At 43.8% G+C, this 27,128-nt stretch overlaps 1 protein-coding gene across 1 annotated transcript in view; it reads left to right on the top strand.

Moving 5' to 3' along the window:
* LOC125729050 (E3 ubiquitin-protein ligase TRIM47-like) overlaps window positions 1-25,472 on the top strand; it is a 93,735-nt gene extending 68,263 nt beyond the window's left edge. The window contains exon 5 of the mRNA XM_049005601.1: window positions 25,434-25,472. Within this exon, the coding sequence (XP_048861558.1) occupies window positions 25,434-25,463 (30 nt within the window). The 3' untranslated portion in view covers window positions 25,464-25,472. The remainder of the gene's footprint in view (window positions 1-25,433) is intronic.
* Window positions 25,473-27,128: the final 1,656 nt, after the last annotated feature.

A 27,128-nucleotide genomic window follows, 5' to 3' on the forward strand; every position in this document is an offset into this window, starting at 1 on the left:
GTGCAAGAGGACTTCATACCTGTTTCCAGCAAGAATAAATCTAGGAAATTGAAACCTAGGTGGTTTACTAGGGAAATAAAGTATAAAGTAAGGAGGAAAAGGGCTTTGTTCCAGCAATGGAAAATAACTGATGATGACAGAATTAAGCAGGAATATCTAAGTCTACAGGCTGAGTTAAAAAATTATATTAGACGAGCTAAAAGAAATGTCGAAAGGATGGTTGCATTGGAAGCTAAGGATGACGTTAAAAGTTTCTTCCAGTATTTTAACTCTAAAAGAGCTCTAAAACCTGAAATTACTAATCTGCAGGATAGTAAGGGTCTTATAATAGTAAACGACATTGATATAGTAAATTAGTTCAATGATAGTTTTGCACGGGTATTCACTGTTGAGGACCATAGTAATTTACCAGTTATTACCTATCCAGCATTGTCTATAGCTAATATATATATAACTGAAGCAGATGTTTTGCAAAGCCTAGCTAAGCTCAAAATAAATAAATCACAGGGCCCTGATGGCATCTTACCTATAGTGTTAAAAGAGATGAGGGATATTATTTGCCGACCCTTAACTTTACTGTTTCAAAAATCCTTATCTGAAGGTGTGGTACCTTCTGATTGGAAGCACGCCTTCATAACGCATATTTTCAAAAAAGGGGATAGAAGTAATTTGTCTAACTATAGGCCAATCAGTCTAACTTGTATAACTGGTAAAGTTATGGAGGCTATAATCAAAGAGAAAATGGTAGATTACCTGGACTCCAATAACATTTTGCGGGATAGCCAGCATGGATTTAGGAGAGGTAGATCCTGTTTAACAAATCTGTTGGAGTTTTTTGAGGAAGCTACTCAGGAAGTTGATGATAAGAAGGCCTATGATGTCATCTACTTAGATTTCCAAAAGGCTTTTGATGTTGTCCCCCACAAGAGGCTCCTACTTAAACTCAAAGCGACAGGTATTTTAGGTACCGTAGCGACCTGGATTGATAACTGGTTAACAGATAGGAAACAGCGAGTAGTTATAAGAGGCACAATGTCACAGTGGGCTTGCGTTCATAGTGGGGTACCGCAGGGTTCGATTTTAGGACCACTATTGTTCCTAATTTACATAAATGATATGGATACCAATATATACAGTAAACTGGTGAAATTTGCAGATGACACCAAGGTGGGTGGTGTAGCAGATACTGAATTAGTGGCTCAGCAGCTACAGCGGGATCTTGATTTAATTAGTGACTGGGCCGATACCTGGCAGATGAAATTTAACGTCGATAAATGTAAGGTACTCCATCTAGGGAGCAGAAATATAAAGTACAGGTATTTCATGGGTGTCACTGAAATAAAGGTAGCTGATCATGAGAAAGACCTTGGTGTGTATGTTGATGCTTCCATGTCCCATTCTCGCCAGTGTGGGGAAGCAATAAAAAAGGCCAATAGGATGTTGGGGTATATCTCCAGGTGTGTGGAGTTTAAGTCAAGGGAGGTAATGCTAAGATTATACAATTCCTTGGTGAGACCTCACCTAGAATATTGTGTGCAGGTTTGGTCACCATATCTTAAAAAGGACATTGTGGCCTTAGAAAAGGTGCAGCGTAGGGCCACAAAAATTATTCCTGGTCTTAGAGGAATGTCATACGAGGAACGGTTACTTGAGCTTAATCTGTTCAGTCTCAAGCAAAGGAGACTGAGGGGGGACATGATCCAGGTATATAAGATTCTAACAGGTTTGGATGCTGTTCAACCAAATAGTTACTTCAGCATTAGTTTAAATACACGAACTCGTGGCCATAGGTGGAAATTAGCGGGAGAACATTTCAAGCTGGATTTAAGGAAGCACTTCTTTACACAGCGTGTAGTCAGAGTATGGAATAGCCTTCCTGATAATGTAGTGCAAGCTGAATCCTTGGGTTCCTTTAAATCAGAGCTAGATAAGATTTTAACGACTCTGAGCTATTAGTTTAGTTCTCCCCAAGCGAGCTTGATGGGCCGAATGGCCTCCTCTCGTTTGTATAGTTCTTATGTTCTTATGTATAATGACAGACAGACAATATGTAAATCAATTTTGAAATCAGCCTATGGCTGGGCAATATTGTACAATAGTAAAGTTTTTTTCATAGGAAATGACATTGATAATTATCACAACAATTTTATTCTACATTTTTACTTAAAATTCACATAATTGCGTTTAAAAAGGCAACGTGAAAATTGAGAAACGTGGAAATTGAATTGACTGCAAACTTAAATCTAAATTTAATAAATCATATATATGATATTTGAATGATGTGTGAATGTGCCCTGCGATGGGCTGGCCCCCCATCCTGGGTTGTTCCCTGCCTCGTGCCCATTGCTTCCGGGATAGGCTCCGGACCCCCCGCAACCCAGTAGGATAAGTGATTTGGAAAATGGATGGATGGATGGATGGATATATATGATATTTGATGTATACACAGGCCTATAGTGGACTCAGACGTCAATCCCTCGCACAGGCCTATAGAGGACTCAGATGTCGGTCCCTCACACGGGCCTATAGAGGACTCAGACGTCAGCCCCCCACACAGGCCTATAGAGGACTCAGACGCCGGCCCCCCACACAGGCCTATAGAGGACTCAGATGTCGGCCCCTCACACAGGCCTATAGAGGACTCAGACGTCAGCCCCCCACACAGGCCTATAGAGGACTCAGACGTCGGCCCCTCACACGGGCCTATAGGGGACTCAGACGTCGGTCCCCTCACACAGGCCTATAGAGGACTCAGACGTCAGCCCCTCACACGGGCCTATAGAGGACTCAGACGTCAGCCCCCCACACAGGCCTATAGAGGACTCAGACGTCGGCCCCTCACACGGGCCTATAGGGGACTCAGACGTCGGTCCCCTCACACAGGCCTATAGAGGACTCAGACTTCAGCCCCTCGCACAGGCCTATAAAGGACTCAGACGTCAGCCCCTCACACAGGCCTATAGAGGACTCAGACGTCAGCCCCTCACACAGGCCTATAGAGGACTCAGACGTCAGCCCCCCACACAGGCCTATAGAGGACTCGGACGTCGGTCCCCTCACACAGGCCTATAGAGGACTCAGACTTCAGCCCCTCGCACAGGCCTATAAAGGACTCAGATGTCAGCCCCTCACACAGGCCTATAGAGGACTCAGACGTCAGCCCCTCACACGGGCCTATAGAGGACTCAGACGTCAGCCCCCCACACAGGCCTATAGAGGACTCAGATGTCATTCCGCTGGATGCATTAGAGAACCAGAGCGTACCTCTGGCAGATACGTGGTGGCTGTGTGGTCAGGAGGGAGGATTGAGGCCTCCTCTCCCCAATAATTGTGGAGGCCTCTGCACTAGGGGGATGTTAGCTAGCCAGGTGGATATTTACTCTGACAAACAGCCCTCTAGGTCCCACAGGTTTGTTACGAGCTGCGAAGATGATCCCAGTGTGTATATAGATGCCATATGCCAGCCGAGGGGCATTCCAGAGAAATATAAGGTGAGAAGTGATATAGCTGCAGGGTTTGAATCCATATTAATTTGGCCTACTGTTAACAAAAATGTGGAATGGATAAATTATTTGTACTATAATCAGCAGAGGTTTATCAACTATACTCAGGAGGCACTCGCATCTCTGGGGGAGCAGCTTCAGGCCACCAGTCTGATGGCATGACAGAACAGGATGGCCCTGGATTGGCTCCTGGCAGAAAAAGGGGGAGTGTGTGTGCTGTTCGGGGATCAGTGCTGTACATTTATTCCCAATAATACAGCCCTGGATGTTTCATTTACTGAGGGTATGAGAAAGTTGCAGGGGTTACAGGGTGAGATGGCGAGAAATTCGGGACAACATGACGGGTTGTTTGACTGGTGCTATAATGTGTGGGGTAGTTGGCAGTAAGCCCTTATGAAAGCACTCTGTGTGCGTGCTGTGTTCATTCTTGCTTTGCTACTAATCTTTTTTTGTGTACTTCCTCTTGTTCGCTCCCTAGTGGGAAAAGCGCTGTCTCAGCAGGCGACTATAGCTGCAATGTTTAGAGTGGTGGGAGGACCGTTTGGAGCGGCAACCTCCTGGACCAACACGGAAACGGATGGCGACATAGACACCTTGGATACGCTCCTGCCCATAGCTGAAGTTCGGCCGTACCGCCTGTGAATACTCCATGTTGGAAACGCTGCAGCCTGCCTGCCGCCCACGACACCTGGGACTTTCCTGCTCATGACAGAGTGCCTGTTATAGTAATCTACAGTGTTATCAGTTAACCTTTCAGTTATCTTTGCATTAGCCGTATATGTTTATGTAATGAGCTTGTGGTAGGTGATGTACTCCTGGTAGATTATGTATTCCTGATAATATTTGCAATGTATCCTGGGGAGTTCATTGCTGTTGGTTGATTCTGAGTGTTGATAGTTTGTGAGCCATGTCAGCCATGGACCCCAAAGGGGGGCCGCGCCTGTGGCGGGCTGGGAGTGGAATTTCCCTAGATCTTAGGGTTTTAGCCCTCCCTCCTAGGCTGGATGGACAGAATTGTGTGTGGGACTCTTTAGAATCCCAAAGCGGGGAAATATCCATCCATCCATCCGTTTTCCAAACCGCTTATCCTATTGGGTCGCGGGGGGTCCGGGGTCTATCCCGGAAGCAATGGGCATGAGGCAGGGAACAACCCAGGATGGGGGACCAGCCCATCGCAGGGCACACTCACACACCATTCACTCACACATGCACACCTATGGGCAATTTAGCGACTCCAATTAGCCTCAGCATGTTTTTGGACTGCGGGGGGAAACCGGAGTACCCGGAGGAAACCCCACGACGACATGGGGAGAACATGCAAACTCCACACACATGTGACCCAGGCGGAGACTCGAACCCGGGGGGGGGAAATATATGGGATATTATTTAGCACTATACAATGTAGAATATAATCATTACGGTATTTTTAAAAAGCATGCCATATACCCGTGATGTAATCATTACAATGTAATCATTATAATGTAATCAACACAATGTAATCAATTGAGTATGTATTTGCACCTTGTATTAGCCTCAAATGTTCTGTTAGCTACTTTATGTTAGACCTGAATGCATGAATATCCACCTTTATTAGTGTTATGCCTTATCATTATGTTGAAGGACAAATATTTTATCAACCCTCTAATTAGACAATGTGCAACAGGTTGAAGCTACCAAGGTTTGCTACTGAAGGAAGGTTTTCGCCCGAGTTCCTCAAAAGTTCACGGCTGAGCATTTTTAAAAAACCAAGTGGAGATGGTCGCACCACCATTACGTTCGGCTGAGGGACCAAACAGTAAAAGAAATGATGGACAAACTTATCACCTAGGGGTGTGGATTGATGTAAAAAACAATGATTGTGAATGGTTGAAGGAATGATGATGCTTAAGTGACGAGATATTGTTAAATGATAAGAACTTGTATAAAAATAGGTATAAAACAGTACTGGACACACTTTAAGTGTCCGGCCTTGGTTGTAACTTAATTGTTGCAATAAAGACTGAATTTGGATCTACACTAGCGGCTTCTGACTTCTGATTTAGCAGGGAATGAAAAACCACAAAACTAACATTTTGCCTTTTTCCCCATCTGTAACTGTTATTATGTTATTATCATTTAGAACTGAATATCCATACTCCCTTTTAATCTCATGCATCTTTTTTATCATTCCCCAGACTTTACTAATGTCAGTTTCCCATCCTACTGAATTACAGAAGGACCTCCAAAACTCCCTCTTTGCTCATTTAACTACCCTCCTTACGTTAGCCTGCAACTTTTTGTACTCAATCAAATTCTGAAAGTTGTGAGTACTTTTTAACATTGTAAAAGCTTTGTTCTGAGACTTAACTGCAGTATCACATTCCTTTGTTTACTATGAGATCTTTGGTTAGTCTGCTTTGCTGCCTCTAGAATTACTGCATCATGGTTAGATTTCTTTTGTCCGACATAAAGCCGGCCCTGCAAAACGTCACCTAACGTCACCAAGTCACATGGTACAAAAACCTACAAGACGATCGTGACAGATCGTGCAGCACGTGCAGAGAGCAAGTAAGATCGTGCAGCACCTTTCAGCCGGCGTAACTGTAAATGTCGCTACTATGTGCCCCTGGCTTATTTTGTAAATGTCTCGTAAATGTTCTTGTTTGTTTTGTTAATCTTAATGGTCACTGGTCAGCTATTACTTCTGTTGTAATTTAAAGCTTCAATAACAAAAATAATTAAAAAAAACCTCTCAGCCGGCTGCACAAACTGGAACTGCCTCCGTGACACAACTTTGCCCTTATTGGCTGAACAATTTTAGTCACACGCATGACGTTTGTATCTCTGGAAGTTCCGATGCGTTATCTGCTATTTCTCCCGAAAAGCCTGTAAAGAAGTAAAGTTTCAATAAATGCTCTAATAGTACACATAAGTTAATCGTTTATTTATTGTTAGTTACTGTAATGTTGCGCTGCTTTATGTGTTTAATCGTCTAGTCTGTGAAGAAGGCATTCAAGTAAGAATTGCATTGTATTCTGTGCATGACAATAAAAACTGTGAATCCTTGAAATAAATGTATTTGATCTTTTTCCTGGCAGCTATCTTTTCACTGCTAGCACTTTGGATCAGGAGTTGGTTATTGTAGAAGAAGTAATGTGCATGCAGGTGATATTTGTATAGATGTATCTACACCCTTTTGGAAGTGCGGCCATCTCAGTCAGGTCTCGCACTACGAGGAGTAGAAGTTGTCTAGTTTGGCTGCTGTCAGTTTATATTACAAGTTTATATTACAGTTTATATTATTATATTACACTCCTGCAGCCGCCGGCAGATGGCGCTCCCCCTCACGTCAGCTGCAGTCAGACCTAAGTGAAGTCGAACGCACCCAACGCATTCCCAATTATCAAAAAACCCACTAATTGAATGGGTCGCGTAATTATCGCTATGAATTCTGGGAGTCTGTGCAACTTCAAGACCGCAGCTCTCGTGTTACTTATAACAAGGAAGGAATATTATTCTATGTCTTTAATGGCGACCGAATGATTGATTGATATAATGTAGTGTTTCATTCTATATCCTGTTTTGATAAGATATCGACATTTCTTAAACATTCGATATACAGTTAAACCATAATTGGTCCGTCTTGTTTCTTTGTCACCCAGAAACTTCACGACTGTGTTGTGAGCGGATTTTCAGCGCTTATATGTTTTTAAACTTGTCTTAAAATTTTGTGGTACTTCTACGTTTCTGCGCTTTTGTAAATGTAGATCGTATGTTTTGTCATTTGATTAAAGCGTTTGAAAACTTTGCGGCGCGCTGACACCAATCGGCCACCGTAGCTTAGCAACCGAATCATAACAATTCTTTTCCGTTTAGAGTTTTCATTTGAACATTTAAAGCAGCTCAGACTTGCAGTTTATCAGCAAGAGAGAAGACGCGAAAGATGTCCATCGTGAAAACCACCGTGAATCTCCAGAGGATTGACTGGCTGCTGCCGAATGGTGCAGTCAGTGTGCGGATCGCCTCGGAATACATCCCCGGTCCAGTTGGCCGAGGTAAGGATGGCAAAATGATGCCCAGACTAACTCAGCACTTAAAGAGTTAAAGTCAGAATATGCTTGACTAGTCTTCTTGAATCTTCTTCTGTTCTATTATCTTGTTTTAGAAGTACATGTCTAAATAATAAAGTAGTTCACCTTTAGCTTTAATATACGGGAGTCTTTTTACATGTCTACTGCATTATATTATATTTAAACATCAGAGAAAATCATCATGAAGTGGTAAAGTAACATCTGAATATGTCCTAATATACGGTGTTTCCCCGAAAATAAGACAGGGTCTTATATTCATTTTTGCTCCAAATGACGCGTTACGGCTTATATTAAGGTAGTATTTTCCCAAGTATAACATGCTACAGTATATTTACCGGTATTCATGAAAAAGAATCCACATTTATTCAAACACAGACATCATGTCATCTTCTAACAGTGTCTTTCCATGTACACAATTTGACGGTGAATTTATTCATGAACAAAATTCTGCTGTATACTGTATATGTTTATTCAAATATTCATGTCATGTTCTTCTGGAACATCATCGTAAATCTCCAAGTTCCAAATTCCGTCCTGAATATCTCGCAACTCAATTTCCTGTAGAACCAGTGTCCCCAATCTCTCATGTTTAGCAATAACTCTGTCCTTAAATGAGCGCCTCTTGTCCATGTAGCCTTCTCGTAGTATAACCGTATCTCATTCTAGTTACCGTACAATCCATGGGACAATAACTAGGGCTTATATTACGGGCTTCTTGAAAAATCATGTTAGGGCTTATTTGCGGGGAAACGCGGTAGTAATCAGAAAAAGCATAAATCTTAGTTTGGTACCTTGAGAGTGAATAACTAATGCAACTTATGGAAAGTGTAAGATATGTAAAGGATTTGACTTAATAGTCAGTTGTTGATGCCAACATTTGGATTGAGTGGGCTGCTATATTTGATGCACATGAACCTTTCCAGTGTTGTTTTTCGCTGTTGTTCTGCGTATCAGGGAATCTGTGCACAAACTGGCTTGTTTTTATAGGTCAGGTTCCCCTGCTGAAACGCAGACGGCCCAAGTCAAGACCAGCGCATAAGTTTCCCAAGCGTGTCTTTCCTGTATCCAATAAAGACTGCAGAATTTTTCTTAGTGTGCAATACCGACTGCCAAGTGTGATATCTGTGATGGTTGTGATGTAGTGTTGTTGTACAGTGACATAATGTTTCATTTAAATTAAATATGCTGTCCCCTGTCTTTATAATCCCAAAGGACAAACCAGTTCCAGTGATGCTGGCCGTCGGAAGAAGTGCCGCACCAGGCCGCCGGCAGCCAGCTCCCTGACCACGTCTGCCTCTCCTGGATCTGCTGCCATCCCGGTGGCAACCAGCAGGGGTCAGCAGGGCACAGGCCGCCGTAGAAATACGGCGGGAGGCCGGTCAGGGCGAAGAAGGAGGTATGACCAACAGAAGGGGTTAGAGCCTAAGCCCAGCTCACCAACCTTCTCCTCCTCTTCATTTTTATTTCCGTCTTCAGCCCCCTCCCCTTTTGTTTCATCCCCATTTCTTTTTATGGGCTCCTCTGTTTTATTGCCACACTTAGTCACACCTGTAAGCCCAGCTCCACATCCATTTTCAGCTCCAGGCCTGGTTCATCTGACCCCTCTGCTTCAGGCTCCAGCACAGGCTGTAGCCGCCTCATCTCACCTGGAAAAATTCTATTGGTTGTATAACTATTATGTAACAAAGTACTCTAAAATGACCTATGACGCCAAGTGCTTTACTGAGTACTGGTGTCAGGAGTTTTGGAACAGACATTTAAATGAAATTAACTTGGCGAAACAGGGGAAGAATGAGGATAATGAGGGTACTCATTCAACCAAGAGGCGTAGGATTGATGAAGATGAGTTCATCTTTCCTATTGATGCACTGGAGCAGCTAAGTACCATGCCCAGGGCTCAGGAGATGGGTGTGGAGATGGGCTATCAGTCAGATGCACATAGCTACATTTCCCTGTAGATTCAGCACATAATTACACGAGAGTTGTCATACATACTTAGGATAAGATAAAATTAGGATATGTTACCATGTAGTTCTATAGCATAAGGTACTATAGGATAAACTTAAGATAGGATAAGGTTAAGATAGGACAAGTTAAGATAGTCTTAACTTGTATGCCATTTTATGTTTTACAAAGACATGATAAATTACCATAAGTTTAGGATAAGATTATATAAGATAACATAGTATAAGAATAAGATAGGATTGCATAGCATAAGATAAGAAAGATAGGATAAGATAACATAGAATAAAATTAAGATAGGATAGGTTACGGTAAGCTTAAGATTGTATAACATAGGATTAGATTAATTATAAATAAAGCAGTCCTCCTTAGAGGGGGGGGGTGGTGGAGGGAATATTTAAGAAATAAAAATAGGGTTAGTTAACATAAGGCTAAGATAAGATTGTATAACATAGGATTAGATTAATTATAAATAAAGCAGTCCTCCTTAGAGGGGGGGTGGTGGAGGGAATATTTAAGAAATAAAAATAGGGTTAGTTAACATAAGGCTAAGATAAGATTGTATAACATAGGATTAGATTAATTATAAATAAAGCAGTCCTCCTTAGAGGGGGGTGGTGGAGGGAATATTTAAGAAATAAAAATAGGATCAGTTAACATAAGGTAAATATAAGATTGTATAACATAGGATTAGATTAATTATAAATAAAGCAGTCCTCCTCAGAGGGGGGTGGTGGAGGGAATATTTAAGAAATAAAAATAGGATCAGTTAACATAAGGTTAAGATAAGATTGTATAACATAGGATTAGATTAATTATAAATAAAGCAGTCCTCCTCAGAGGGGGGGTGGTGGAGGGAATATTTAAGAAATAAAAATAGGATCAGTTAACATAAGGTTAAGATAAGATTGTATAACATAGGATTAGATTAATTATAAATAAAGCAGTCCTCCTCAGAGGGGGGTGGTGGAGGGGATATTTTAAGAAATAAAAATAGGATCAGTTAATATAAGGTAAAGATAAGATTGTATAACATAGGGCTACAGTGAAGAAATCAAAAATTTCAAGGCAGCATGAAGGTAACGCACAATCAGGGATGTGCAATTTCTGAGGCATGTATTCAAAAAAAGTATTTTAATTGTGTTTTATGATTCATATTTGAGTTCATGAAATAAAATGTTTTTTTCTACAGACTTTGATCAGTGTTTTTGTATTTTGTAAAATACGAGAAATACTGTATGCATGGTAATGTCAGGTGTGCAAAATGTTTGTGCTAACAAAGGACACAGAGCCCCTAGAAGGGCACAGAGCCAGGCTGAGCACCACAGCGCTATCCAGCCCATGGCTGCCGATGGTCACATTCCACCAGAACCCCCCAACACTAACTCCCCAGGGAACTTCCAAGCAGCAGAGCAGATTCCAACAACCGAGGATCAAAGGAAAAGAAAAGATACTGGCAGGAAGAAGATGATCTTGTGGCCAAAGGTTAAAAATGTAGAAGTTTGGAGAACAAATGTGTTACAAATGAAATATTATTTGAAATGTGCTACAGCTTAATCATTCTATCATACATCTATCCATCCATTTTCCAAACCGCTAATCCTACTGGGTCACGGGGGGTCCGGAGCCTATCCCGGAAGCAATGGGCACAAGGCAGGGAACAACCCAGGATGGGGGGGGCAGCCCATCGCAGGGCACACTCACACACCATTCACACCTACAGGCAATTTTTTAGCAACTCCAATTAGCCTCAGCATGTTTTTGGACTGTGGGGGGAAACCGGCGTACCCGGAGGAAACCCCACGACGACATGGGGAGAACATGCAAACTCCACACACATGTAACCCAGGCGGAGACTCGAACCTGGGTCCCAGTGGTGTGAGGCAACAGTGCTAACCACTGCACCACCATGCCGGCCCACAAATTTAAACAAATTCATTTTAAAAAACTTTAATCTCAGAGCCAATTGCCATGTGCCCACAAATATTTCAAGTATTATTGTTTATGATTATAAATGCCGAATACATTCCTGGAGCCTTCGATTTAGCATACACAGTGCCCTCTACAGGATTCTGTCGAAACAGCATCTCTCAACCTCGTTCAGAAGATTTGTGTCTTTTTCACAAAACGTTTTTCTTTGTAAATCCCAAAATCTTCCTATAAATGTATGTATGAATGCTTCTCGTCTTTTTCAGTCACATGAAGCCTTTATAAATGAGCTCCCCGATTAATCTGTTTACATGAAAACATCTTAATTGCGTTAAGGCATGTAAACGTAGCCACCTAACGAAAGGTAACCACGTGACTTAGCAGACTGCATGTTCCTCATCTCCTCTGTATGGACCATAGAGCTGTGTATCGGAGAGTCTGACAACACGCTACGTTTCAAGATACAGGCATTACAATTCAGTGCGCTGCTCTATTTTGCCATTCTTTTTAAAAAATCTGCTTTTAGGAAAACATGGCACATTATAGAGAGCACACCACCAAATGGATGAAATCTGAGTAAAAACATTTGATTTTTAACGCAATCAGAATAAAGGGGTCTGCATTTATCACTGTCCCTGTAACAATCCAGCATCGTAGCACTACAGCTATTTCAGATTCAGCCAACGAATAACGTTGCTAGTCAGCAGCCTTGTGCAAGCTACTGAAAATTACTAATTACCAATTACTGTATATAAAAGTAATTATAATAAGGGTGGGATTCGACCGTGTGTCTGCCTGGGGGGTCGCCGGCCAGGATCGCCAGCAGTTTGGACGTGTGGTTGGTGTGGCAATGTGCTGCATCAGCGTCTGCTCCCTCTGCCTGACCTGCCCAATATAATTACATAATCAAGGAAAATAACAGTGGGCTAAAGGTTGCATAGTGATCACATTAACATCGCGTCGATGTTGAAATACATGGTGCAAACAAAAGTAGTGGAATTACACTGACGAGTTACTACCAACACTGCTAGGCAGCTAGGTTTGCTAATGCTAACGTTAGCAGCGCACCCATATCCACTACTTCCTCTCGCAAGATAAGGCAGCGTTACTGTCACTGTAAATACAATGAGATCTCTGGAGCAAGCCTGTCGATACCATGTTAAGTGTAAAACCACAAGTAAAATACCTTAAAAATAATAGAAATATAGATGGTGCTGAACCATGGTGAACAGTGGAGTCATAACAGAGGCTGTGCGTTGTGTTCAGTCACCTTTCACTGTAAATCACACATGGCTTCACAATCTTTTGTGTCTGCTCTGAATCCCTCAGGGCTGGAGTGAAAACTCCATTCACACTAACATGGTGCCAAGGGGTATTGGGTAGACATGATTCTATCCTTTTTGGAAGTAATTTGTTTTACTGATTTAAATAAGTTTTAAAAAATTGCAAAATATAAGAATAGCTCATTGTATCCAAAGGGATGTGCCAAGCTTGCAGTGTTGATGTGCTGCCACCTTCTGGGAAAACGATGAACTGATTTTCAGATTAAGAACATGTATGGTTTTCTGGTATCAGGTGAGAACCGTTCATGCGGCGAACCTATGCTTATGGGTTATGGGTTAAGCTTGGGTCTAGAGCTCAGGGTACTTCCAGGCTTGGAGGCCAAGGGTAAGGTCTCTCTTTCCCCATGTAAGCATTGAATGATGATCCAGCACCAGGGCTTGGGTAAGTCACCACGAGTTGGGAGCCTCATTCCCCAGGTAAAGGATGAACGATGTCCATCCAGCCCGGGGATTCTGGTGAACCTCTCCTTACGCTGGAAGCCTCCTCCCTCAGGTAAGGGTTTAAGAATCTCGCGGTACTTCCATTGAGCCTTGGGGTTCTGGAGAAAAATCCCAGGGCCATCCAACTGTAGCAGTGTGGAATTTTGCGGGTAGGACTTGTTGATTATTTCCGGTAAGTGTGTGTGGGGACCCCTAGTGTGTGGAGGCGTCATTGGCGTTTCCCGGTCCGGTAACTCCCCTTCCACACCGCAGTGGTCTGCCGTGGTACGCTGGCATGCTGGCTGATGTTCACACTTATTCTGTGTCTTGGTGGGAGGTTTTGCTGTTTTAATTAGCGTTAATCCTCTGCTTGATTTAAATGGCTAATGGTAATATTTTATATTGCAGTGTTTCTCTGGTGTCTGTGTTGCAGCTCCAGTGGTTGCAAGTTATTCTGGTGACTAGGCCTATAGCTACTTGTCAGTTGCTTTACTTGATGTGTTTTAATTGTAGTTACGGTTGTTGCCAGGATTACAGTTTCAGTTGCTCGTCAGCTTCAGCTTATGCCTCTTCCAGCAGGTTTGTCAGACAATAATAGTTTGAACCTGCACTGTGGCTGCTGTGTTTCCTACGTCAGTTTTTCTTTTCCGTCAGTCTTGTCTTGTCCTCGGCCGGTCCGATGTCGCCCAACAACTGCTGCTTGAAGCTCCTGATCCTCGGTGGGACATCGGCGATGTGCTGGGAGCCTTGGAACGCGCTAAGGATCGTCGCACCTTTTCCTGCATTTGGAGCTGTTTCATTCCCTAGTTTTGCGACTTAACAGACTTTAGGCCGCCCTTTCTTTCTGTATGGGACTGATACAGAGGGACAGCCTGTATTCTGCTACTCATTGTTTGCACTCTTCATAGTTTTCAACACTCAGATTCTTGTTTAGATTGGGGTATTTTCTGGGAGACTGTGAGCAGTGGCTGCCTCGATTGATCTGGCTGACTAAGATTTGATTGGTCTGGGGTGGTGGTGTTCACACTTTCACCTTGTGCAGTATATTTGTGTGGGGATCAGTGTGGTGGAGCACAGGTGTGTGTGTGTGCGTGTGTGTGTGTGTGTGTGTGTGTGTGTGTGTGTCTGTGTCTGTGTGTGTGTGTGTGTGTGTGTGTTAGTTTAGGGGACTCTATTCCCCCTTTTGATCAACTTCCCCGGACACCTGTCTCCTGCTTGAGTTTAGTCAGCCAGTGGCCAAAGGCTGGTTGCTGGTTTATTTTTTAAGGTTGTTGATGCTAAAGCGCTTGTCTTGTTTTTTTGTTTTATATTTTCAACAACCTGTTAATAGTACAAACACGTCTCTAGCTCCATTCGGTAAATGAACTTGTGTGCTCTTAATTTAGAGTAATTTTTCCTGTGGTGAAATTCCCCAGGTGGCATAGTCGTGTCCTTGTACTACTGACCGCTCTCTGCCACAAACACTTTACCCTAAACCTAAGCCTAATCCTAACCCTAACCATAGCCCTAAACGTCATGTCCTGCCACCTCCCTGACATGGCTCTAATAAGCCATGCCTGCTGCTCATTGGTCTCGCGTCTCGTTCCATCCCTCATGTTAAACACTCCCAGCTACCTCCAGTCTGTTCCCTTGTTATTCCTGTATAAGTGCTTCCTGGCCCTGTGTTCGCCATTGATGTGGTGCCCTCCATGTTGCTCGTTCCCTAGCCTCCCATCTTGATCCCAGTAAATCCCAGTTTATTGTCTGACAACACCTGCTCCCAGAGTCGTTCATCCTGGCACCCAACAGACTGACGGAACTCGACAAGCCCCAGTAGATTCCCCAGGTCCCTACAGCCGATCACTGCTGCTTGTGTCAAGCATACCTAATGTCGCTGGTTCAGGCCGCAGTACATCTTTGCCCAGAGAGAATGGCCCATCTCTGACAGATGGCATAGCCGCCCTCTCCCCGGACTCCCAAGTGGAGGGTGTGACAGCTATACCGGAGATCCTCAGGGCCCTCTGGAATGGAGTGAGTGTGCTGAACCCCGCAGAGGTGGGGTGCTCTGGAGAAAAGGAGCCTGCCGTCTCCATGTCGTTTGCCGTGGGGCGACCTGCGTCCTCATTGTCACTTGAAGTCTGACGATGATGCTTCTCTGGGATTTACTGTGATCCCCCTGTTCGCCAAAACATGCTCCCCAAAGCTCTCCAGCACAGAAGAACAGGCTTCACTCCTAGTTCTATGGTTGTCAGAGGGCTGGACCACAGTAGAGGTCGGACTTTGCTTCAACATGGTTTTATTGGAAGTCTGCACACAATACAGATGTTTCCTACTGTCCTTCGTTCCAATTAAATGTGGAAACGTTTTGTCAGCTGGCTGGACAAGACCCTACTGCCTCTTTTAATAGTACACATAGTAGTGAGCAGTGGTGACGTAATGGTTAGGGAAGCGCACTCGTGATTGAAAGACACTGCATCTACAGTATCTGGCCCAGGAGAGCCAGCCGTTGCAGTCGTTACATCCGCACTTAAGGCTCCCGGCCCAGAGAGGGCCGCTCAGGCCGCACCCACAGTGTCCAACACAGGTGAGGCTTGGTTGCCTCTAGGCTTCTCATAGAATCTGACACGGTTCCCTGGTAACCAGCCGACACCTGCCACACTGCTCCATAATGTCAGGCCAGCGTCCACCTCTCTGTCCCCTGATGCCTGGCCAGCACCCACCTCAATGTCCCCAGACGTCCAGCCGGTGCCCACCTCATCTCCTGACGGCCTGCTGGTGCCCACTTTCTATCCTGATGTCCCACCGGCACATGCCTGCAGGCTGCCACCAGCCCAGAGAAGATGGATCCAGAGGATGTCCTGCTAGAGTGCCCTGGGTCCTGATACGTGGGTCCCTCCTTCATCCCAGACTCCGGTTACTCTGGTCCCAGTTTCTGGTCACCAGTATCAACAGGAGCCCAAGAAAGCGGCAGGCAGAATGTCTGTCTCCCAGAGAGGGTTTGCCAGTATCTGCTCTTGCCCTGTATGTCCCTTGTCATCTTCCTGTTCCTGTCCTGTTGTCTCCTTGCTGCTCTACTGCTCTGCGGTTCTCTCATCGCCCGCCAACCCCTCACGTCCTCCGGCCCTGCTGGCCCCCCCAGACCCTCTGGTCCTGTGATTCGGCAGAGTTCAGCCTCACCTGGAAAGGGGCCTAGGAGGGTCCCCAGCCCCGAATCTTCACCTGGCTTCCCTGGATGCCCCATGTTATTCCTTTTTGTGCCTCAGTGTTTGTCTTGTTGCTCTGTCCCACCTGTATCTCTCCTTGTCTTCTGCATCCTGTGCCCCTGTTCTTGTTGACCCTCCACCTGTCCGTCCTGTTTTGGGGTCTGACAGGACTGCTGTACCTGTGGTTCCTAGCTTTTCCTTTATCCGCTCCATGTCCTTAGTGATGTCCTGCAACTGCTCTTATGTCTGGTGTTGCTGTCTGTCTAGTGTTCTGTCTAGTCTTGTCTGGTCTTGTCCTGTCTACCATCTGTTCTGTTGTCCCCTGTCTAGTCCAGACTCCAGTCTGGTTCCATCCCTGTTGTCTAACCCCCTTGGACTTCATGGCCGGAGCGCATGCTTTTGGTGGGTTGGGGGGGGGGGGGGGTACTGTCACATTAAGCAATGCCATTTTTATCCACTATGCTTGTCCATTTATGTGTCAACGCATGTTCTGACCATCCTTGCTCTCTGCCTCCCCACATTTCCAGGTGCTGCCCGGGGGGGGCACCATCTCAGCTGGAGTCCTGGTTCTGTCCCATGGAGGGGTGACACTGCGAATTGGACCTGCTAACTGTGTCATCCTGGGTGCAGCCTTGAGTGTCACCCTACACAGGCCAGCGTGGAGAACAGGCTTATTGACAGACTTTAATCACACCTCACACCTGGCCTTTAGCAAGCAGCTCCACTCTTTTCTGTTCTCAGTAATATTAGTCTGCCGGGGGGGTTGGGCAGCCAGTTGTCCATGGACCCCCAGAGGGCTGTTTTATCTCCTTACTTGGGGGTTTTGGTTCCTCTCCTCCTTTGTCATCTGGCTTTCTTTATTTAATATCTTTCTTTCCTTTTTCCCGTTGTGTATTACTGTCTTTAATGATGTTGTAATGTATGACTACACATCTATGTAAAGTGCCTTGGGACGACTCTGTGAGGCACTATATAAAAATGAAATTAAATGTCCTGCCTCCTCCCTGACGTGGCTCTAACAGGCCATGTTTGCTGCTTGTTGGTCTCACGTCTCGTTCCAGCCCTCGTGTTAAACACTCCCAGCTGTCTCCAGTCTCTTCCATCATTAGTCCTCCATTTAAGTGCTTCCTGGTCCTGTGTTCCCCAGTTCGATCACTGATGTTGTGCCTTACGTGTTGCCGGTTCCATAGCCTCCCATCCTGATCCCAGTAAGTCCCTGTTTGTTGTCCGAGAAACACCTGCTGCACGAGTCTTTCACCCCGGTGATCACGACACCAACCACCAGTGATGTCTGTGGAGCCCAGAAATACCAGCCTAGCTGCACTAGTGCCCAGGCAGCACCTTGACAGCGGCATGTTTGCATTGTTATATTTGCCTCACTTGTTCACCACTTTCAGCAACGGTATCTGCTATGTACTAGAACTGTAATCATATGTGAGTGAGTCTGTCTGCTTTGTAGGAGCAGAGATCCCAGCTCCTTACTGTAGGTACAGGGCACAGAAACGGGTAAATCCTGTAAGGTAACATTCTTACAGTCAGCATAGATTCCAACACAGTTCTGGAATATGAAGTTCATAGTCAGTCATCATTTTGTAGCATTAAAATATAACTTTTACATAAATCCTAACAGTATGTGTGATTGTGGGGGGGTGTGGGGTCTCGGGGTGTAACCTCTGTCTCTTGGCTTGTTTCCTGTCCCTCCTGCTGTATGTGTGAAGTCTGCATGTTCTTCCAATGTGGGCTTTCTCCTCCTACTTTGGAGAACATGAAACTGCGATCAGCCGATTGGGATCTCTAAGCTGCCCTTAGTGTGAGTCTGTATGTGTGAGTTTGTGCTCTGCTATAAACTAGTATCCTGTCCATTGTGTCCCCCGCCCTGTGCCACCTGGGACAGGCTCCAGGCTCCCCACCCCCCTGTACAGGATAAGCAGTAATGCAGGACGGCTCCACACTGTTCCAAAGAAATGGCGCTCCAGCTCCCTTCAGGACTTCAGACCAGCTGCTCTCACTTCACACCTCCAGGTTTGTGGGTGTGGTTCCCACTCCTGGTTCTGCATGTACAGCTTGCATGTTCTCCCCGTGTTCCTGCTGGTTTCCTCAGGTTTCCTCATGCTGTCCAAGATCATGCAGTTTGGTGAATTAGTGTCTCTTGATTGTCCTCAGCATGTGAGTGAGTGTTTGCCCTGTGATGGACTGGCATCCCATCCAGGGTGTCTCTGCCTTGTGCCCTGTGCTTCCTGTGATGTGTGTGTCCCATAACCCTGTACTGCGGTTATTGGAATTTGTTGGATACTTTTTTGATATATGATCTTTCTGTTCATGGGGATGGCTGAAGCTGGTCCATTAACTTTTGGTTTAAATATAAGAGTAGTGTTCAATGAATATCTAGAATAAATTTTCATTATTAGAGTATGGAATTATTTTGGATGATTAAAATGATCACTCTGAACTTGACTGTCCTTCCTAACATAAATACACTCCCTGCACAAACACACAGAAAGAAAAGGAAGAGATGACATATATTTTCATGAATATTGTATATAGAATAATGTAAAAAAACAAATCTGTGCATTGACAGTACTTGTCAAAGCTTGTTCTGTCTAATCCTGACACAGTCTGTCTATAACTGCACATCCCTGCATGTTTCACCTGAAACCACATGATCCCAAACGTGATTCTAAACAGACACAGAAATTCATTCTCAGTAGATCTGCTCTCTTATACCTTTATACCTAATTTCTATCTACTGCACAAAATCAAAGAGTAGGATTATAGTTTGTTTACAGAAAAACAATGTCAGTAGCTGTTATTCTCATAAAAGATAAATAAATGTTCGCTTTGGGTACAGTTTGTATAATGTACTATTTTGTTCATAAACTGCAGCTCCACTGTTTGCCCAGTCTGCTCTTCTCAGTCTGGTCTCAGTCCAAAACCACACCTGCTGCAGCCTGAGAAGCAGGAAGTTCCTCCCACTGTCACACACAGACGACTGTGAGAGAAAACGAGACTGAATCCTATCAGTGTTCGTGGTAAAATGGCAGAAGCCAGAGTTGCAGTGGATGTAAACGAGTTCAGCTGTGCAATCTGTCTGGATCTACTAAAGGATCCAGTGGCTATTCCCTGTGGACACAGTTACTGTATGAGCTGCATTAAGAGCTGCTGGGATCAGGAAGATCATGCTGGAGTTTACAGCTGCCCCCAGTGCAGACAAACCTTCGTACCCAGACCTGTTCTGGGCAGAAACACCATGCTGGCTGAAGTGGTGGAGAAACTGAAGAAGACTGGACTACAAGCAGCTGCTCCTGCTGACCAGTATGCTGGACCTGGAGATGTGGAGTGTGACGTCTGTACTGGGAGAAAACACAAAGCTGTCAAGTCCTGCCTGGTGTGTCTGGCCTCCTACTGTGAAACTGACCTGCAGCTTCACAACAAACTCCACCATGCAAAACAGCACAAGCTCATTGATGCCATCGGCCATCTGAAGGACAAGGTCTGTTCCCACCATGACAAACCGCTGGAGGTCTACTGCCGTACCGACCAGCAGTGTATCTGTTATCTCTCTACGATGGATGAACACAGAGGCCATGATACAGTCTCAGCTGCTACAGGAAGGGCGGAGATACAGGTCAGGCTAATTTAAAAGAATTTCCCCTTTCTATCTAAAAGAATTTCCCCAAAGGGATCAGCGAAAGTATCAATTATTGTTCTTATCTAAAAGTAAATTTTAAATAAATGGATTTTGTCTTAACACATGTTAGTGTAATTGCTACGAAACACTCAGATCAAGTCTGGTTCGGTAAAGTTGTCATGACCTACTTGTCCGGTCTTACTAGCGGGGTTACTAGCTTGTCGGATTTAAGGTAGTCTGGGCAAAATGTAAGTAAACGAATATGAAGTCCATTTAAACTGTGGTACCTTACATCCGACAAGTTACCCCGAAAAGCCAGTAACCCTTCATAGTACAGAAGAACTCACTAGAGCCACAGTACAGTAAGGCCGTGCCGCCGAAGATGTTTGTACGGGACGCCATGACACTCAAAATAAAATAATAAGTATATCAAAAAATATAAATAAAATGATAAATATTTCAATAATGAATCCTTTTATTTTTAAATAATTTCATAAAATTTCATAAATTTCATAAAATTATGTTTCATAATAACACTTGTCTTCTATGTATAATTTTTAAATTTGACAATTTATTGTTTCGTAATAATGTTGCGATTTTCATTAGACAATTATTATTATAAAATAATATTTTCACAATAAAGTTTAACTTTTCACATTATCCACATGCATATTTATACTGCATCAGGAGGTGTTTTGCAGGATTGGCACTGCAGCCACCGGATAAAACTCACACTGTTCCATTGGGACTGGTGTGGTGCTGAGGTGTCACCCACTGCACGGCTGCACTCAGGTTCTCATCCCTGAGGTGGTTCGTCGTGTGGTGGGTGCGGTAAGGCACTGTACTCAGTGTGTGCTCCTTACCTCCGTACCTTACCTTACCTTACCTTACCTTACCTACATCAACACAGTACAAATGTACATGTTAAAAAAGGTCTTTCGGTACCAAGATATACGTAGATTAATACTTTTCTATTCAAGGTTAAAGGGTTCAGCCTTTAAAGCATTGTGTTGGTTGCCATAGGATAATATTTTGGCTTTCAATGATAACCAGTGAAGCTCAAAATTTATGACAATATTAACAAAGAGGTTCATTGTTTTGTCTAATATGCTGAATTATGTCTGACTTGGAACAAATGAAGTAAAAGTAGTCAGGGCTGCAGTGGGACTGAATATCTAACCTGGAATTCAAGCCCCCGGACAGCCCAATATAAAACTATATAAACAATTACACTGTTATTATATGTTTCTATTCACACATCCATTTGCTTGGCTACTGAACACACATTCTTACCTACATGCTTTAATTTTACCTTCATGTCATTTTTACCGGCACATTTCACTAATATTAATAACGCGTGGAGCAGCTTTGACATAAATAATGAAGCTTCGCCTCAGTGCCTGTCCTTGTGTCTCTTCCCCGTGTGGCCAGCAGCCATCGCTATCCATCCCCTTTGTCCTCTCATCGTCTTTGGCCCTAGTGTGTTCTTCCTTTTCCCCACATGGCTGCATTTGGCTCATTGGGATGAGTGTGTGACACAGAGGCTGGGACCAGCTGGTTAAGGGTTTGAGGCAGGTCAGGAACCAACCTCACCTCTTTCATTTAATTATTGCTTTTCTATTCTTCCCAGTGTTTGTTAGTTCTCTGTTCTGCTTGTGAAGCTTGTGCCTTGTTTTATTATGTTCCACATGTTTCTGTACTTTCTAAGTATTGAATTCCTTGTGTGTGTTTCTTACTTTCAGTGTTTGTGGGAGTTTTCCTAGTCTTGTGTTCATTAATATAAGTTACTGCACTTGTTGCCTGTTTTCCCTGCACTGTTGTTATTGGTTAATTGTCTCACATCTGTCTTTGTTAATTCGCTACAGCAGCCTGAGCATTAGATTGGCTACAGAAACCTGCAATGCAGGTTGTGTGTCTGACACAGACAATCACATTTTGTGCAGCGTCAGTGTGAGCCATCGGACTTTATTCTGTATTCCCCACTCCTCCATCAGGCTGCCTCGACTGCAGCCATGTTTTCTGCAGAATGAGACTCTGGGAATTTTCCTGCTCCCAATAATAAGGTCAACAGCTCAGTCTTATCATTTATAAAATGGCATTTGACTGCTAAATAAGCTTCCATATGTATGAATGTCCACATGTCAGATGTTAGTCTTACTGCTTTGGCATTTCTCACCTCTTCCTTTGCTTTCTCTTTTTCTATCTTAAATGTTTCTGTCACCAAACCCTTTCATGTTTGCCTGGATGGGAGAATGTAGGTTGGATCCAGGATCCCCACAACCTCCCTAAATCCTGCGTTATCCACTATGGTGAAGGGTTGTGCATATTGACCAAAGCCTCATCAATCATTTGTTTCTTGGTCTCTATACTGGGAAAATTATACAGATTATTGGGTAATACCCTCACCCAAATCTGATATTATGTATTCATACAATTATTATTATCATTCATACAATTATTATTAAATTATTGAATTATTAAATTAATTATTGAAAATGAATTATTATTAAATTATTATGATGATTAAAACTTACGCTGCAGTGTGTGTGTACGCCGAAATATGTGCTGTACAACAGGTTTGAAACCGGTAATGAGGATTGTGCCACATTTTCAGTTTCCAAAGCAGTCACATGGTTGAGTGCAGAATGAAGCTTCAGATGACCATGGTCACGTGTTCAGGGTGGAACGAAGGAAACTGAAGCTGTGCTTCAGAATGTAGTGAATCGCTTTTTTATTGTCAAGCTTAACATCACTAGCTGCCCCATTCCCTCTGTTAGTCTACGTGTCATTTTCTTAGCTACTTTTTCCCTGGTGAGTTTTGACCCCTTATTGTTCCTTTATTGTGTGTCTTTCCAGTTTGGTTCAGTCTCCTTAATTCCCTTTGTCTTGGAGCTTTTAAGTGGATCCTCACCTTGTTTCCCTGCCTGCACCAGGCTGCGCCCCAACATGCACATTAAATATATGATATGTTCAAATTCTGAAGAATCTTTAATGAATCCCATTTTACACATTTTCCTTTCTGAATTTGCGTGGAACATCAGTGATGCAGACTTTGTCACAGTTTCCATATGAATGGGTCAAACAGTCCAATATTAAACCAACTTCCCTGCAGATTCAGAGTTTTTAGGGTCGCAGGAGAAAAGATGCATTGTTGTTGTTCACAGTGCAGTTTATACACAGTGGCCCATTATCAACTGACATGCGATCTGACATCAATCTAATAGGACGTCAGTTGAGTAGCCGGTCCTGCAGTGCAGCCCAGGACACATTCGCCTTCACATTGCTATAAGAATGTGGCCATATGCAGCCCAGACCACCTCCTAATGTGGTTTGAGTGATCGGATCTCAATGCATCTTCAATGCGTCCTGGGTAATTAGCGCTGTCCACTTGTGATTGGATCACCCAGGACGCATGTTAATACCAGGTGGAAACAGGACCAAAGGGTCTATGTCCATTGAATCCTACCTACAGTCAATAAATCATTAATGAATATCCATCCATCCATCCATCCATCCATCCATCCATCTCCTATCCGGTAATCCAGGTCAGGGTCAGGGGGAGTGCCTGGAGCCTTTCCCAGGCAGCATAGGGCCCAAGGCTGGGGTCCACCCTGGACAGGATGATAAATGAATGTAATCTCAGCTAATGAAACAAACTTGTTTTGTTGTCTTGTTTTCTATCTGTAGAAACAAATGGGTGAAATACAGAGGGAATTTCAGCAGAGAATTCAGATGAGAGAGAAGGAGCTGCAGGAGCTGAGAGAGGCTGTGGGCTCAGTCACAGTGAGTATGAACCTGAGGAGAAGATAACAGCTGGCTTGTAATCATATTGTATCTTCTTTCAGATTCAACAGATTGCAGATTTACAGACTTGTGCGGATTAATCAAATTAATGCTGCTGTGGGTTATTCTGGGTCAGTGGGATAAAGTTGCTGGATTACAGAGTTTAACCAAGTGTTGCAGCAGTAGTAGTTTATTTATTTAAAAAATACCATAAAAGGCCCATTTGAGAAAAATGCAACTTTTCACAACCCAGCGTAATGCAAATAAACACTAAAAAAGTCACCTATTAAACTGAGACCTAATGGTGACAACCAACCTGCCCCATACAGCCACCAGTCTCTGCCAAATCCCTGCAGCTGACAGTGTATGAGCTTAATGAGCGATCATTTCCAATCTGTGCTGGATGGGTTTCAGTACCTGAGGCGTCCAGCATGGTGTCGCTCCAAACCCCAGCCCTGTGCTGTTTTTATACCTCCTGTCGGCTCACATCTCTATTGTACAATGAGGCTCTCTGGAGTCTCAAAAGGGGCCAATTGTAATTTACCGTCCTCTGCTCCCTGTGTCACCAACAGAGCTCAGCACAGTCAGCAGTGGAGGACAGCGAGAGGATATTCACTGAGATGATCCGCTCCATTGAGAGAAGACACTCTGAGGTGACAAAGCTGATCAGAGATCAGGAGAAGGCTGCAGTGAGTCAGGCTGAAGGAGACATGGACAGACTGAAGCAGGAGATTGATGAACTGAAGAGGAGACACTCTGAGCTGGAGCAGCTTTCACACACAAAGGATCACGTCCATTTCCTCCAGGTAACAGAACAGCTACTTTGGCAATAAGAAAACCAGAGTATTCAAATGGATGCATGTTCTCATTTGTATTTCAACTAGTCTGTCATTGGTCAGATGTTAAAGGTTCTGTTAATTAGATTGCAATACACATTTGTGTTGATGAAGCTGTTTAATCAGACTGTGTGTCTGTAGAGGCGCCAGGCTCTTCCTGTCACTCCTGAAGCTGGATTTGGACCCAGAATCTCTGTCAGTCCCAGATCTGATTTTGGGAATTTGAGGAAGGCGGTTTCTGAGCTGAAAGATCAACTGGAGAATGTTTGCAGAATGAAAATGGCAGAGATCCATCACCAGGTTAATACATTTTCTAGTCTGTTCATGTTAATATAGACCAGGGCTGGCCAATCTTACCCAGAAAGGGCTGCTTTTGCTGGATTACTAATTAGAGGACTGATTGGCTGAAGGGTCTCACACCTGGGGTTGAACAGCTGCAGAGAGAGTATGCAGTACAGTCAGCCTCACATTTGTGTGACCAAGTCAGTTTGTTTACAATAAGTTTAAATCTTTGTGATAACTGGTGAAAGAGCTTCACATTCTACTGGCTGCAAAACCCAGATCACATGAAACATGTTTCTTCTACATTACAGAAACCAAAAATCTGTATTATGTGTAACTTACCATGATTTGCAGTTTGTTAAAATGCAATTTTATTTTTTATTGTCCCTCATAATGATAATACCCCACTGCTGTTATCTCCACAGTGAGTGAAGTCCATCTCCCACAAGTAAATTCCTTTTACTCACATCGCTGTTTCTCTCTGTCTCCTTCTAGTTACCAAAGACACCGTCCTACCAGTATTAGTGCCCAGGACCAGAGAAGAATTCTTACACTGTGAGTCTGTTCACACACACACTTCTCTCTCCCTGTATGAGGTGGAGTGTGTTTTATTGTGTTTCATTTTCTACTGCTAGTGGAGCTTCTCTTTCTCTCTCCCGCTGCCTCCGGGTCTTTCACATTTACATGAGCTTTTTATCTCAGTGGACTTTAAATCCAATTGCTAAGTAAGGCAAGTTTATTCAGGGTGCTTTTCCACTGCACCAGGTTCGGTACTTTTGGTTCTTTCCCTTTTCCATTAACTTCCAGTTGAGTACCAGTACCAGAAGTTCCAGTACCAAAAAGCACCACTGCAACTGCGATACTTTTTCGGTACTTCAGAACTTTGGTGTGGGACTTACAAACACGTTCATTGTTGTCTTGCCCGGCTCGTCCACTTCTCATGTGTGCCACGCCCCCTGATTACCCACTTGTGCTTCCCTGATCGTCTCCAGCTTTGTCCACTTACTTTGATTAGTCCCGTCCTATTTAAGTCCTGGTCTTACCTGTTTCCCTTGTCAGTCATAGATGTTAGTCGGCGTCAGATGTTTTCAGTCCTGAGTCTCCCCATTAAACCCCCGTATACCCTGAATCCTGCCTGTTTGCCTGCTTTCCGCTTGCTCGCCCACCTGTGCGATTACCCGCGTCCAGCGAGATCGTGACAATTGTCAATTTAAAAGACAATTTTAAAAAGTCTAAAAGCCCAAAAAACAAACAGTTAACTTAAAAGAAGTGACATTGTAGAGGCAGCGTATGACTCAACTCCTGCTGATTTAATTTATTGAGAACCTGCAGCAAACAGTAACGTTTTAATCCCTGATTATAATGAACTGACAGTGTTAGCAGACCTCAGGTCTTCAGGAAGCTTATTCCATAGACAGGGAGCATAGAAACTAAAAGCTGCTTCAGCCTGTTTGGTCTTCATTCTGGGACACTGAGTAAAGTTTCAGGGGTCTGGATGCTTCAAAGGTTTAAGGAAGTTAGTGCCATTTAGTGCCTTGTAGACAACGAATAATATATTTAAAAATCAACCCAGGAAGCCAGTGCAGTGATTAAGGAGCTGTGTGATATGCTCCACTTCCTTGGTGTTAGTGAGGACTCTGGTGGCAGCATCCTGGATGAGCTGCAGCTGTCTGACTGATTTATTACCAAGACCTGCAAAGACACCATTTCAATAGTCTAGCCTGCTGGAAATAAACACATGAACAAGCTTTTCCGTATCTGGTTTAGAGAGAAATCCTTCTCTCTCTCTCTTATTGTGCTAGTTTCAGCTTCTGTTGGGTGGATCTTAAGCAGACCTTGGGCTGGACCTGGGAACACTGTACTGATGCCTCATTTCCACCAACATGGAGCCGGTGCTGGGCTGGTTGTCACTTGATGCCTTTTCAGAACCTGCCTGCATTTCCACCAGTTTAAAAAATGAACATAGGTGACAGTGAGAGTAAAGGCTCATATGTATTCCGTTTTGTTGGATTTGTTCTAATCTGTTCCAGAGTAAGTTTTTATAAGCTGCCAACTGTCCTCTTACCGATCGCGCTATTAAAGATGCCAATAACTGAACTTTGCAATCTGCCTCATGATCTCTTCGCCACTCAAGTGCCACTATTTTATTTATTAGACCTGGTTTTCATTTATAATGCAAAGTTACTCCGA

The sequence above is a fragment of the Brienomyrus brachyistius genome, unplaced genomic scaffold (assembly GCF_023856365.1).
Source record: "Brienomyrus brachyistius isolate T26 unplaced genomic scaffold, BBRACH_0.4 scaffold433, whole genome shotgun sequence".
NCBI lineage: Eukaryota > Metazoa > Chordata > Actinopteri > Osteoglossiformes > Mormyridae > Brienomyrus > Brienomyrus brachyistius.